This window comes from Lithobates pipiens, unplaced genomic scaffold, assembly GCF_037356315.1.
Source record: "Lithobates pipiens isolate NorthernLeopardFrog02 unplaced genomic scaffold, aLitPip1_a1.2 Scaffold_3, whole genome shotgun sequence".
In the NCBI taxonomy this organism is placed as follows: Eukaryota; Metazoa; Chordata; class Amphibia; order Anura; family Ranidae; genus Lithobates; species Lithobates pipiens.
This window is the reverse complement of record NW_027507790.1, coordinates 236,067,971-236,081,537: the sequence shown is the minus strand read 5'-3', so window position 1 is coordinate 236,081,537 and position 13,567 is coordinate 236,067,971. Positions and strand designations below refer to the sequence as shown.

Here is a 13,567-nt window from a genome sequence, read left to right as displayed (position 1 = left end):
CCAAGTCCTGCTGCTGCGTCTATTGACACAGACAGCAGGACTCGGCCCCGCCCTCTGGCTCCCGTGTCACTGGATTTCACTGACAGCAGGGGGAGCCAATGGCTCCCGCTGCTATCAATCTATTGAATGTGGATTTGAGACATTGGCTGGGGCTGTTGTGCTCGTGCCCGTCTCTGCAACACTCTGGTTCAGGTAAGTAAAAGGGGGGCTCGGGGGGGAGGGGGCTGCTGCACTACAACCCCTTTAATCAAGTCGGGGAAAGAGAAACTGTTAAATGAAAAGTAAGGTAGGAAGCGAATGTACAAAGAAGAACGCAGGCACATCCTTCACATTAAATTTGAAAAGTAAATATACAGTGGAACCTTGGATTACAAGCATAATCCGTTCCAGGAGAATGCTTGTAATCCAAAGCACTTGCATATCAAAGCGAATTTCCCCATAGAAGTCAATGGAAACGAAGATAATTTGTTCCGCATTGACTTCTATTACATGCAATACCACATGTGGCCAGAGGTGGGGGTGGGCCTTGGAGAGCCTCATAAATACTCGGGAACAAATCGGCTGAACTCAGAGAGGCTCGGAAACACTTGGGAACTGAGTATTTCCGAGTATTTCTGAGTCATTCCGAGTATTTCCGAGTGCTCCGAATGGCTCCAAACTGTTCCGAGTGTCCCCGACGCCCCAACACCTCTGGCCAAATGAGGTACTGCACCACCCATTAGCTTGAAGTCTGCACGTTTTGCGAGACAACACTCGCAAACTGAGTCAGAATAAAAAAAAAAAAAAGTTGCTCGTCTTTCAAAACGCTCATTAACCGCGTTACTCATAAATCAAGGTTCCACTGTATATGTAAAAATAAATAATTTCTTCGACACAAAAAATTTTTTAAATCTTTTCAGGCGTGCCGTGAAAATTGTTACATCTTTTTGGTGCGCCGCAAGACAAAAAAGTTTCAGAAACACTGAGATAGATCTGTGCGTCACATACGTCACAAAGTAACCAAAAGCTTCCTTTACTTTCTCTGACTGATCTAAACCCTCCTTGATCTGTATCTCACACACTCCCCTATCAGGCACTGCAGCTCACAGTGGGAGGGTTTCACCAACAGAGGCAGTGCTGACAAATTGAAAATCCAGTGGACGGGACTAGATGTGGCCAGGTGATGATTGATAAGATACTTGTGAATAAGCAGTGACCATGCTGATAGCCACACCCCCCTGGAACATCTCATCCCACTGTAGGGGAAGAATGAACAACCTACATAGGAGTGGCAGCTCTGCATGAATTCAGGAGCAGTGCAGCATTGTTGCCACCCCATTAAAAGAGCTGCATTAGGTCGACTTCATCAGCAGGATCAACAAGTATTTAGGGACTTTCTTGCACAGATGGCAAAAAAAATTAAAAATGACAGGGGTTATAACCTTCCCTTACTCTATCCAAAATGAAAAACAGTTTTGCCTTTAAAAGTTTTGCCTTTGTACCTGAACCAGTGAACAGAAACGCACCGCATTCCAGACTGCAAACCGCAGCCACTTATATGTGAACCTGGCCTAAGAGACAGCAATAAAAACCTGACAGGTGTTCTAACCCCTCTGTAGTGAGGAAAAAATGTATTTGACCCCCTGCTGATTTTGTACATTTGCCCACTGACCATGAAATGATCAGTCTATAATTTTAGTGGTAAGTTTGCTTTAACAGTGAGAGACAGAATACCAACAAAAAAAATCCAGAAAAACGCATTTCAATAAAGTTATAAATCGATTTGCATTTTAATGAGTGAAATAAGTATTTGGCTCCTTCGCAGAACATGACTTAGTACTTGTTGGCAATCACAGAGGTCAGACGTTTCTTGTAGTTGGGCACCAGGTTTGCACACATTTCAGGAATGATTTTGTCCCACTCCTCTTTGCAGATCCTCTCCAAATCATTAAGGTTTCGAGGCCGACGTTTGGTAACTCAAACCTTCAGCCCCCCCTCCACATATTTTCTATGGGATTAGTGTCTTAAGACTGGCTAGGCTACTCCAGAACCCTAATGTGCTTCTTCTGGAGCCACTCATTTGTTGCCTTATCTGTGTGTTTTGGGTCATTGTCATGCTAGATTTCCAATGCCCTGGCTGAGGGAAGGAGGTTCTCACCCAAGATTTGATGGTACATGGCCCCGTCTTTGATGCGGTAAAGTTGTCCTGTCCCCTTAGCAGAAAAACATCCCCAAAACATAATGTTTCCACCTCCATGTTTGAAGGTGGCGATGGTGTTCTTGGGGTCATGGGCAGCATTCCTCCTCCTCCAAACACGGCGAGTTGAGTTGATGCCAAAGAGCTTGACTTTGGTCTCATCGGACTACAAAACTTTCACCCAGTTCTCCTCTGAATCATTCAGATGTTCATTAGCAAACTTCAGACAGGCCTGTACATGTGCTTTCCAGAGCAGGGGGACCTTGTGGGCGCTGCAGGATTTCAGTCCTTCGCAGAATAGTGTGTTACCAATTGTTTTTTTGGTGACTATGGTCCCAGCTGCCTTGAGATCATTGACAAGATTCTCCCGTGTGGTTATGGGCCGATTCCCCAACATTCTCATGATCATTGAAACTCCACGAGGTGAGATCTTGTATGGAGCCCCAGACTGAGGGAGATCGACAGATATTTTGTGTTTCTTCCATTTGCGAATAATCGCAGCAACTGTTGTCACCCTCCCACCAAGCTGCTTGCCGATGGTCTTGTAGCTTATTCCAGCCTTGTGTAGTTCTACAATCTTGTCCCTGACATCTTTGGTTTTGGAAATGGTGGAGAGATTGGAATCTGATTGATTGATTGCTTCTGTCGACGGGTGTCTTTCATACAGGCAACAAGCTGAGATTGGGAGCACTCCCTTTAAAGAGAGTGCTCCTAATCTCAGTTCGTTACCTGTATAGAAGATGCCTGGGAGCCAGAAATCTTGCTGATTGAGAGGGGATCAAATACTTATTTCACTCATTAAAATGCAAATAAATGTATAACGTTTTTGAAATGTGTTTTTCTGAATATTGTTGTTGCTATTCGGTCTCTCACTGTTAAAACAAACCTACCATTAAGACCCCTTTCACACCGAGCCACCCAAGGCGTCAGCGGTAAAGCGGCGATATGTTTAGTGCTGCTTTACCGACGTTTTAGCGGCGCTATTCTGCCTCTAGCGGGGCATGTTCCCCCACTAGCGTCCGAAAAGGAATTAAATCCACCCGAAAAACAGAGCTTTGCTGGCAGTATGGTGGCGCTGCCCCATTGATTTCAATAGGGAGGAGCGGTGGAGGAGCAGTGGAGGAGCGGTGTATTCACTGCTCCTCCACTGCGGCAAAGAAGCTGCTGGCAGGACTTTTTGTGACGCCCTGCCAGCGCAGCGCCCAGTGTGAAGGCCCTCAGGCTTTCACATTGGGTTTGCAGCTGAGGCTTTTTTCAAGCGTTATTTTTAGCGCTGTAGCTCCTAAGCTCCTCCAGTGTGGTCTAAAATTATAGACTGATCATTTTTTTTGTCAGTGGGCACATGTACAAAATCAGCAGGGGGATCAAATACTTTTTCCTCTCACTGTACTCTATTCAAAACGAAAAATAACGTTTATCCACTAAGGCCCCATTCCCACATGTGTGTCACATGAATTTGCATTTTCCGCACTTTGTTACGCATTTATGTTTTATTTTTTACACGGCATGTGTGGACCAGCCTATACACTTAAATTGGGCTTCCTTATGGGTGACTAATGCGCCAAAGAAGCTCTTTTTCAGGCGTTGAGCCTCACATTTTTTTTTTAGCAGCACACTTTGCCATGCAACACAATGCTCCAACCCCATTCCCCTCCTTTTTGGGTCACCCCCCTGGAGCTACTGGCTCTAACCCCATGACCAGTGCCCCCAATTGCAAGCTGCGTGCTATGGGGGCACTGGTGCATGCTCACTCCTGAGCCCTGCTCTGTGCAACCATAAGACACATAGAGCCGCGGTTCGGCCCCGCTCTCTCTTCATTGGCTGTGTTCACCAATGGCTCTCACTGCTGGGCTCTAATTGGTTTATAAAAAGGGCGGGTTCGGAGCCCGGAGCCCATCCAGTTGTGTGACAATAGCAAATTAATATTGCTATTGTCTTTCTGATTCTCCTCCAGGCCATTGGCCAATCAAGAAGTGGGTCCTGAGACCTGATTGGCCAGGGAGTCTTTCCTTACCATCCGTCTCCTGTGCGGGAGGAGGGTGGCGGCATTGGTTTGCTGCCCCCCCCCCCAAAAAAAAAATTTAACGCACCAGCCACCACTGTTTTTTACCTGCATGCATAGAATGTATCATGGTAAAAAACCTTCAGACTTTACAACCACCTTAAAAATGTAATTGGTAGCGATCCCATATGATCTTCTTAGTGACAAATCTCTGTAACAGAATTGGAGGAATTGCTGAGATAAAATCATCAAAATAAGCACAAATACTTCTCCAACAAAAATCAGATGTTTATAAATATTTAAAACAGAAAATTCTCAGCCAATTTATCTTGGCAAGATTTGTAACATTGTAACAATTTACAATGTATTCTAAATGTATTCCTGTATCCCAACACAGCAGCAGAACCCAGGAACCTGCCACAGGGGAGGAACACACAATAAAGGAAATACACAACACATTTCCAGGGGTCTGCAGCTGAGGGCTATGCTAGCACTCCTACAGTGCAGGACCCTGTCATAATGGAAAAATAGAACGCTGGATAGCGGCACTCCAAAAAAGTTCACCTTTATTAAAACATGAATATCAAAGCATCACAGGGCAATACAGTAACTGCACAGCCTTTGACGTGTTTCACACCAGATGTGATACTTAGTCATAGCTATGACTAAGCACCATATCTGGTGTGAAACGCGTCAGTGATGTGCAATTAGTCTGTATTGCCCTGTGATGCTTTGATATAATTTTTTTTAATAAAGGTGAACTTTTTTGGAGTGTGGCTATCCAGCGTTCTATTTTTCCATTATCACTGTTGCAAACAGAATCAGCACCCTGCCTGATTGCGGAGACAGCTGTTCTTAGGAGAGGTGATTACTTTGGAGCGGTGGACTCCCAGGAACCTGTCATAGGTGTAGATGAGAAACATATAATACAGAGAATGCAGAACACATTTCCAGGGGTCTGCAGCTGAGGGCTGTGATAGCACTCCTACAGTGCAGGAACCTGTCATAGGTGTAGATGAGGAACATACGGTACAGAAATGACAAAACACATTTCCTGGTGTCTTCAGCTGTCTGAATGCACTTCTTCACTGCGGGAATCTGTCATAGGTGTAGATAAGGAGCACATAATATAGAACGCATTTTTGGGGGTCTGCAGCTGAGGGCTGTGATAGCACTCCTACAGTGCAGGAAACTGTCATAGGTGTAAAAAGTTTTGGCTTGAGGCTATAATGAAATTGAATGGTACCATAACACTAGATGAGGAACATATAATACAGAAAATACAGAACACATTCCCAGGGGTCTGCAGCTAAGGGCTGTGATAGCACTCCTACAGTGCAGGAACCTGTCATGGGTGTAGATGTGGAACATATAATACAGAAAATGCAGAACACATTTTTGGGGGTCTGCAGCTGAGGGGGCTGTGATAGCACTCCTACAGTGCAGGAACCTGTCATGGTGTAAAAAGTTTTGGCTTGAGGCTATATTGGAATTTAATGGTACCAGAACACTTGGAATACAAAAAGTATATAAAAAGTCAATTAAACTGCCATAGGTGTAGATGAGGAACATACAATACAGAAAATACAGAACACATTTCCAGGGGTCTGTAGCTGAGGGCTGTGATAGCACCATAGGCATGTGCACAGGGTGTGCAATGTGTGCCTGGGCACACCCTAATCACCCCATGTGGTGCACATTCCACCTGTTTTGACCCTTGATATTTCACCAAAGCTCCCTAACAGGGCTCCTAAAAAAATTGTAAAAATAAAAATGAAAAAACAAAAATTATAAAATATAATACAAAGTAAAATAATACAAATAGAAACTACTGACACCAATATTTGCCCTGCTGACACCATCCACTGCTCTACTGACACCATCAGTTGATATATTACATACACACACACACACAGGTGTGTTTGAGCTTTGGGGTGCACCCCTAATGCAATAGGCTGCACACAACTATGGATAGCACTCCTACAGTGCAGGAACTGTTATAGGTGTAGATGAGGAACATATAATACAGAAAATGCAGAACCCATTTCCAGGGGTTTGCAGCTGAGGGCTGTGATAGCACTCCTACAGTGTAGGAACCTGTTATAGGTGTAAAAAGTTTTGGCTTGAGGCTATAATGGAATTTAATAGTACCATAACACTTGAAATACAAAAAAGTAGATAAAAAAATGTTGATTTTTTTCAATTATCATATTCATATGGAACTTAATTAACCTGCCATAGGTGTAGATGAGGAACATATAATACGGAAAATGCAGAACACATTTTTTGGGGTCTGCAGCTAAGGGCTGTCATAGCACTCCTACAGTGCAGGAACCTGTCATAGGTGCAGATGAGGAACATACGGTATAGAAATGACAAAACACATTTCCAGGGGTCTGCAGTTGTCTGAATGCACTTCTTCAGTGCAGGAATCTGTCATAGGTGTAGATGAGGAGCACATAATATAGAACACATTTTTGGGGTCTACAGCTGAGGGCTGTGATAGCACTCCTACAGTGCAGGAAACTGTCATAGGTGTAAAAAGTTTTGGCTTGAGGCTATAATGAAATTGAATGGTACCATAACACTAGATGAGGAACATATAATACAGAAAATACAGAACACATTCCCAGGGGTCTGCAGATAAGGGCTGTGATAGCACTCCTACAGTGCAGGAACCTGTCATGGGTGTAGATGAGGAACATATAATGCAGAACATACAGAACACATTTCCAGGGCTCTGCAGCTCCTGATTGCACTTCTTCAGTGCAGGAACCCTGCAGTATCTGCGATCTAGACCTACAAAGCCCTGTGTTCCCTGAGTTATAATCAGCAGGGGGGTTTATGATGAAGATGACAGGTAAAGGACCCCAGGGGGCCCCTCACCTGCAGCTCCTGCAATGTGACCTGTCAGAGATCAGGAACTCACCTGTCACTCTCCACCTCCTCTCGGTAGGTCCAGGCCAGTCCCAGGGGCAGAAGCAGCAAGAGGCAGCCCAGGCACAGGCAGATCCTCCGGGCCCCTCTCTCACACATTGGCCCCTGCTCTGTTCCTGCCGGCTGGGTGAAGGTCCTGCGCTGGGACGCGCTGCAGGGGGCGCTCGGGAGGTCGCTGGGCAGACCTGTCCGGGGTCGGGGCAGCGCTGGAGTCGGACAGGCAGAGGAGGATCGGCCGGTGTATCGGGCTGGAGGCGGAGCGCTCAGATCACACAGGAGAGGAGAGGAGAGCGGCTACTGCTGGAAGTCACACGGAGGATGAGTGCCGCCTGGATCTCTTCTGTGGATTCCTTCTGATTACTACAGATTGTCTATTCACTCTGGATCCCTTGCACGAGATTCCTTTTGATTCACACAGATCAGCTTAGTAGACGACCCGGATCCTTTGCACTGGAGTCCTAAATCCTGCAGATCGCCTGTACAGTCCGGATCCTTTCCCGTTTGATTGTCTCAGTATCGGATCTAGATCCCTTGAATGAGATTCTTGAAGATCACCTACTTAGTCCGTATCCCTTCAATGAGATTCCTTCTGATTCTTGCAAATAACCTGCTCAATCTGGATCCTTCTGTCTCCTGAAGATCACCTATTCATCCTCGATCCCTTTTAATTGTCGGATCCTGATCCCTTGAAAAAGATTTTGCATTCGATTTCTTTCTATTCAATCTGGATTCTTTGCATTGGCTTCCTCCTGATGGCTGTAGATCTCTTATTTGGCACGGATCCCTATTTGATTGTCGCAGATCACCTATCAGATCCAGATCCCTTACATGTGATTCCTTCTGACAATTCAGATCACCTTTTCAGTCTGGATCTCTTCCACTAGTCTCTTTTAAATATAGATCCCTTATCTGGACGTAGATCCCTTAGATTTGTTTCCTTCTGAACCTTCCGATTACCTTTGCAGTCTGGATCCTTTGCTTGAGATCTCTTGATTGTCGCAGATCACCTACCGGATCTGGTTCCCTTGCACTAGATTTCTTTCTATTCTTGCAGGTCACTTGATTGATCTGGATCCTTTGCTCTGGCTTCCTTGTAGGTCACCTATTTAGTCTTGAACCTTTGCACGAGATCCCCTTAGTTATTGAGGGCCACCTATTGGATCCTTTGCATGAGATCCCTTCTGGTTCTTGAAGGTCACCTACTGGATCCTTTGTATAATGCAGGCCACCTCTGTGAACCAGTTCCTTGGCAGTAGGTCCTTCTAACTCTTGCAGAAGAACACTTGTTGGATCACTTGCAGTAGGTAGATTCCTTCTGCTTCTCCTAGACAAGCTGTTGATCACTTGTACCAGATCCCTTCCCCTTCTTCCAGAGACCCCCTGTTGGATCTGTCTCCTTTGTTGTAGATCCCTCCTGATTCCTATGGCAGATCACCTTGGACTTCTGCTGCAAGCAGGTTGGTGGCACTGGGTTAAGGTTGGCTCAGCTTTGACTTTTCCTCCTGAAGGTGACTTTTAACATACAGTAAGTACTCCCAGGGCTTGTGGCACAACGTTGCATGTGTTATGTCTCTGCCCCATTGATCAGCCTGTCCTCTCTGCTCTGGTCCTGGCTTTTCCTTCAAGGTGGGATTGATTTCATGCTTTCATGTGACAGTTTTGGATTGTTGAGTTTCTGGGATGTTTTTAGTGCACAGAGATCCAGTGATGAGGGGGGAGGGGCTGTGTCTGGTATGTCATGGGGGGTGGCTGAACCTCTTCATCTGGCCCCCTGATAGACGAGTCACTATCTGCCTGGACTCCCTGCATGAAACATCACAACCACCAATCAGAGGAGTTCTGACCTGCTTCTGAAAATGCTGGTTGCCTGGCTATCAGGAATTTCTGAGTTACTGGTCTAGAGCAAGTAAGTGAACTTGGAACCCCTGACAGACTAGAATAGAATGCCTGCACTTGTACAGGTAAAAAAAAATAAAAATAAAAGCCCACAGATTAACATGACAGCCAGAAAAATAGAGATTACAACTTCAGCAGCACCCCTATTTCTTCTGTAGCATCTCCCAAGTAGCAATAGTCATTATAGTTTTTTTTTTTTTTTTTTTTTTTTACATTTCTAAATATTTGATGTCCCATATTGTCACAATTGTGTATCATATGGAAAAACAAACATTCTCCATTTAGTGGATATCCCTGCTTTTGAGCAATGAGCCCTTCTAGCCAGAGAATGTTTCTCTATACAAGAATTTTATATAGCCAAAACATTTTTTTACGTTTTGAATAGAGTAGGGAATGGTTAATCCGCCCCCACCCCATCGTTGAGTTTATTTATAAAAAAAAAAAAACCCTGTTTATTTTTATTTAAAAAAAAAAACCCTTATGCCGCGTACACTCGATTGCAAAAGACCGATGAGAGCTTTTGGTAGGAAAATGTGACCGTGTGTATGCTCCATCAGACTTTTGCTGGCCGAATTTCGGGCAGCAAAATATTAAGAGCATGTTCTCAATTTTTGAGTCGGAAAAAGTTCCTATCTGAAAATACTTTCGTGTGTATGCAATTCCGACGCACAAAAACTCACGCATGCTCAGATTCAACTACGAGGCGGAAGCTATTGGCTACTGGCTTTTGAACTTCCTTTTTCTAGACCCGTCGTAGGTGTTGTATGTCACCGCGTTCTTGACGGTCGGAATTTGCTGTGACAGTGTGTATGCAAGACGGCTTCAGCGAAATTCCATCGGGAAAACCATCAGAGCTTTTTCCGACCAAAATTCTGATCGTGTACATTTGTTAAAACTCCCTTTATTTATGTGTTTTAAAACACCCTTAATTAATGAATGTATTTATTGAACCCCCTCCCCTTTATTTAAACTCTATTTATTTATTTTAAAAACCCTTTATTAATTAATTAATTTATTCATTCATTCATTTATTGAACCCCTCTTTATGTATTTATTAAAACTCTTTTTATTTAAAAGAATCCTTTAATAATTAATTAATTTATTCATTCATTTATTAAACCCCCCTTTATTTATTAAAACTCGCTATATATATATATATATATATATATATATATATATATATATATATATATATATATATATAGATATAGATATAGATATATAACTTTTATAATTGAACTAATTAATTAACTAATTATTCATTTAAAACTTTTTTTATGTATTTATTTAAAAAAAACGAATTATTTATTTAAACTCTCTTTATTTTTTTTTAAACTTTATTTATTTGTGTATATTAATTAAAACCCTATTAATTAAAATCCTAATATTTATTTATCTATTAAAATCCCCTTCCTTTTTTTTTTTTATTTTGCCATGATCCATTAAGGCCATTTGCCTTCACCTTTTGTCCTGTGACATAACAGGAAGTGAAAGGAAGTCCCCTTTTTGGACAGGTCTCCACATTGGAGGGGGAGTTAAATTTTTGGATTCCCCCCTCACTTTCTGTCTGTGACAATAAACAGAATCTACCCAATGGGGGGGGGGGGGCACAGACTGCAATAAAAACCTGACGGGTTCTAATCCTCCCCCAACATCCAGAATGTTAAAAAAAATAGAAGAATGGGCTGTACATAAACTTTAAGGGGCTCATTCACATGATCACATTATAGTAACCTAGATAGACAATGAACAAACCTCAACGGGTGGCGCCCTGCGACAAATGGGGCATGACCCGTTTGTAGTGCGTTGGCAGTCCATTCATTTTGAATATGCTGCCTTAACGTGTGTTGGCACATTGGCCTAATTGGACCGTAACAGTGTGAATGGGCCCAAATTATTTGGAAGTACCTTGCTCATCTGTCGCCTTTCTGGAGGTGAATCTAGGGGCTCATTCACATGGGTGCAGAGAGCACCAAAAAACAAGCGTATCTCTGCGCCCGGGAGGCATCCACAGGTGCTGGTAAACATACAACCAGGGGAGCCATCCGTCCCTGCATGCATGTAAATCTTCGGATGTGCGGTCGCCATCATACAGCCACAGCCTGTCCATGATATGTACAGGTGACTTGTACAAAGCGCTTTTGCGATAACAAAAAGCACCAGAAAAGCTCAAGAAAAATGTATCCCTTTAAATTCTAACGCACCCCATTATAATCGATTGAAAATTCACAAAAGAGTCTCAAAAACATTCCTGATTGGATAGCTTGATAGCAGTGCAGCCATTGGGTCACACTGCTGTCAATCAAATCCAAAGATGCAGGAGTCCTGCTGTCTGTGTCAATGGACGCAGCGGCAGGACACGGGAGCATGCCCGCACGGGTGCCCCAAAGGGGGGGGACCTCTCCGACGGGGCACTTGAGAAGAGGAGGAGCCAGGGGGCGCCACTGAGGGACCCCAGAAGAGGAGGATCCGGGCCACACTGTGCAAAACCAACTGCACAGAGGAGGTGTGTATGACATGTTTGTTTTGAAAAAATCAACAAAAAAAAACCGTTTACATATCCTTTAACTCTCACAAAATAAAAACATGCAAATAAAATCATCATAAATTGATACAAACAATGATATGTATACAGAGCTATATGTAGCTATATAAATGCCTGTTGGGTTGTACATGTTTCGCTATAGTGCTTCTTCAGGAGCTGTAAGGCATATATTGGCTACAAAAATCTACAAAAAAAATTATTTATTCTTATTGTATTTGTATTTTTTTGTAGCCAATATTTGCCTTACAGCTCCTGAAGAAGCACTATAGTGAAACATGTAGAGCCCAACAGGCATTTATATACTGTAGCTACATATAGCTCTGTATACATATCATTGTTCTTATCATTTTGTGATGATTTTTTTTATGTATGTCTTTAGTTCTGAGTTAACATAGTTTACTCCTTTTTATATTTTTATACTAATAAAAAATATTTTTTTATGAAACTATATTCTATATATACACTTGTTTCACCATTAAAGTCCCCCTTTCCATTTCCTTTTCAGTTCTCATATTTGGGATGTGGGTGCCTTGATCTCTTGAGTTAGTCATTTCAATGTCTCAGTGTGAAAGTAGCCTAAAGCCGCGTACACACGAGAGGACTGTCCGTCCAACTTAGTCCGCCGAAACACATTTCCGCTTGTGTGTGGGCTTCAGCGGACTTTTTCAGCGGACAGTCTGGCGGACTAAGTCTTTCGGAATTTCCGTAATACAGTCCGTCCAACTTTGGTTTCAGCGGACAGTCCGCTCGTGAGTAGGCTAGTTCGACGGACTAAGTATGGCGCATGCTCAGAAAGGATTTACACGGCGAAAGGTTGCATTGCAGTGTATTGGACGTCGTATTTCTAGTCCCGTCGTACGTGCTGTACACGTCATCGCGCAAGCTTTCAGCGGACTGTCTGTTCATCATGTGTGGTCAAGTCCGTTCATTCGAAAGTAGGACGGACTGTCTGTCGGATTGTCTGACGGACTTAGTTGGCCAGACAGTCCGCCCGTGTGTACGCGGCTTCAGGCTGGGTTCACATATATGCAAATTGGACGCGTTTTTAGCCGCATCGAATTCGCGTAACATGTGATTGTGACCGTCTTTGAAAGGACCCGGTTGACACGTGGAGGGCAGTCGTGGTGCGGTTTTGAAAAGGTGTCCTGTTTTTGGGTATTGTTCAGGTGCGAATTCAGGGGGAAAAAAAAAAATCGGACATGAATCAGTGAACAGAAACACACCGGATTCTAGACTGATAACCGCACTATATATGTGAACCCGGCCGTAGTCAGCGGGGTTCCATATACAAATGAAATTAAAAAAGTGTTTAAAGCAGAGCTCCACCCAAAAGAAGTTCCGCTTTAGGGACAGGTTCCCCACTTCTCTTGAACAATTGGCACTTTTGAGGAGCGGGGGAGGAGCAGGTACCTGATTGTGACAGGTACTGGCTTCTCACTTTCGTTCAGTTCTCCTTCTTCCCGCCTGCAGTCTTCTGGGACACCGTCAGGTCCCAGAAAACCGTATCCACCATTCGCGGCTGTCCACTGCCCATAGTGAAAATGCCGGCGTCTGGGGCGGAAGACAGCGGGTGAGACTGCCTGGGGCAAGCACACCACTTAATTGTGGGACAAAGAAGTTCCTGCACCGTTTCAAGTGTTGAGCTTCAAAGGGTTTTTGTGCCGCGCATTTCTACTGACCATGTTTTAGGGTGACATTAGGAATTATTGGCACAGCAAGCACGGCGTGTGTTTGTAGCATGCTTTTCACATGTTCCTGGAATGCTTGCATTCCTGTGCACATTCCCGAAATGCACAGGTGTGAATGCAGCCTAAGACTACATTCACATTGAAGGCGGCTTTGAAATCATCTGAAATCGCATGATTTCAAAGCTGCGTGTTCCATGCGACCACGGGTGCGGCTTTATACACAGATGGGTATTTAAGTTGCAGCCAAAAATCGGAAAAAGTAGCGCAGGCACTACTTTTGCAAATCGGCGCGGCGCTGAAAAGTCAACATTGCACCGATTGGG

At 43.9% G+C, this 13,567-nt stretch overlaps 1 protein-coding gene across 1 annotated transcript in view; it reads right to left on the bottom strand.

Annotated features, from left to right (window-relative positions):
- The window catches only part of CCBE1 (collagen and calcium binding EGF domains 1), a 550,252-nt gene extending 541,497 nt beyond the window's left edge, over nucleotides 1-8,755 (bottom strand). Inside the window, exon 1 of the mRNA XM_077462907.1 lies at nucleotides 7,108-8,755. Coding sequence (XP_077319033.1) covers nucleotides 7,108-7,214 — 107 coding nt within the window. The 5' untranslated portion in view covers nucleotides 7,215-8,755. The remainder of the gene's footprint in view (nucleotides 1-7,107) is intronic.
- Between the last annotated feature and the right edge of the window lie 4,812 nt (nucleotides 8,756-13,567).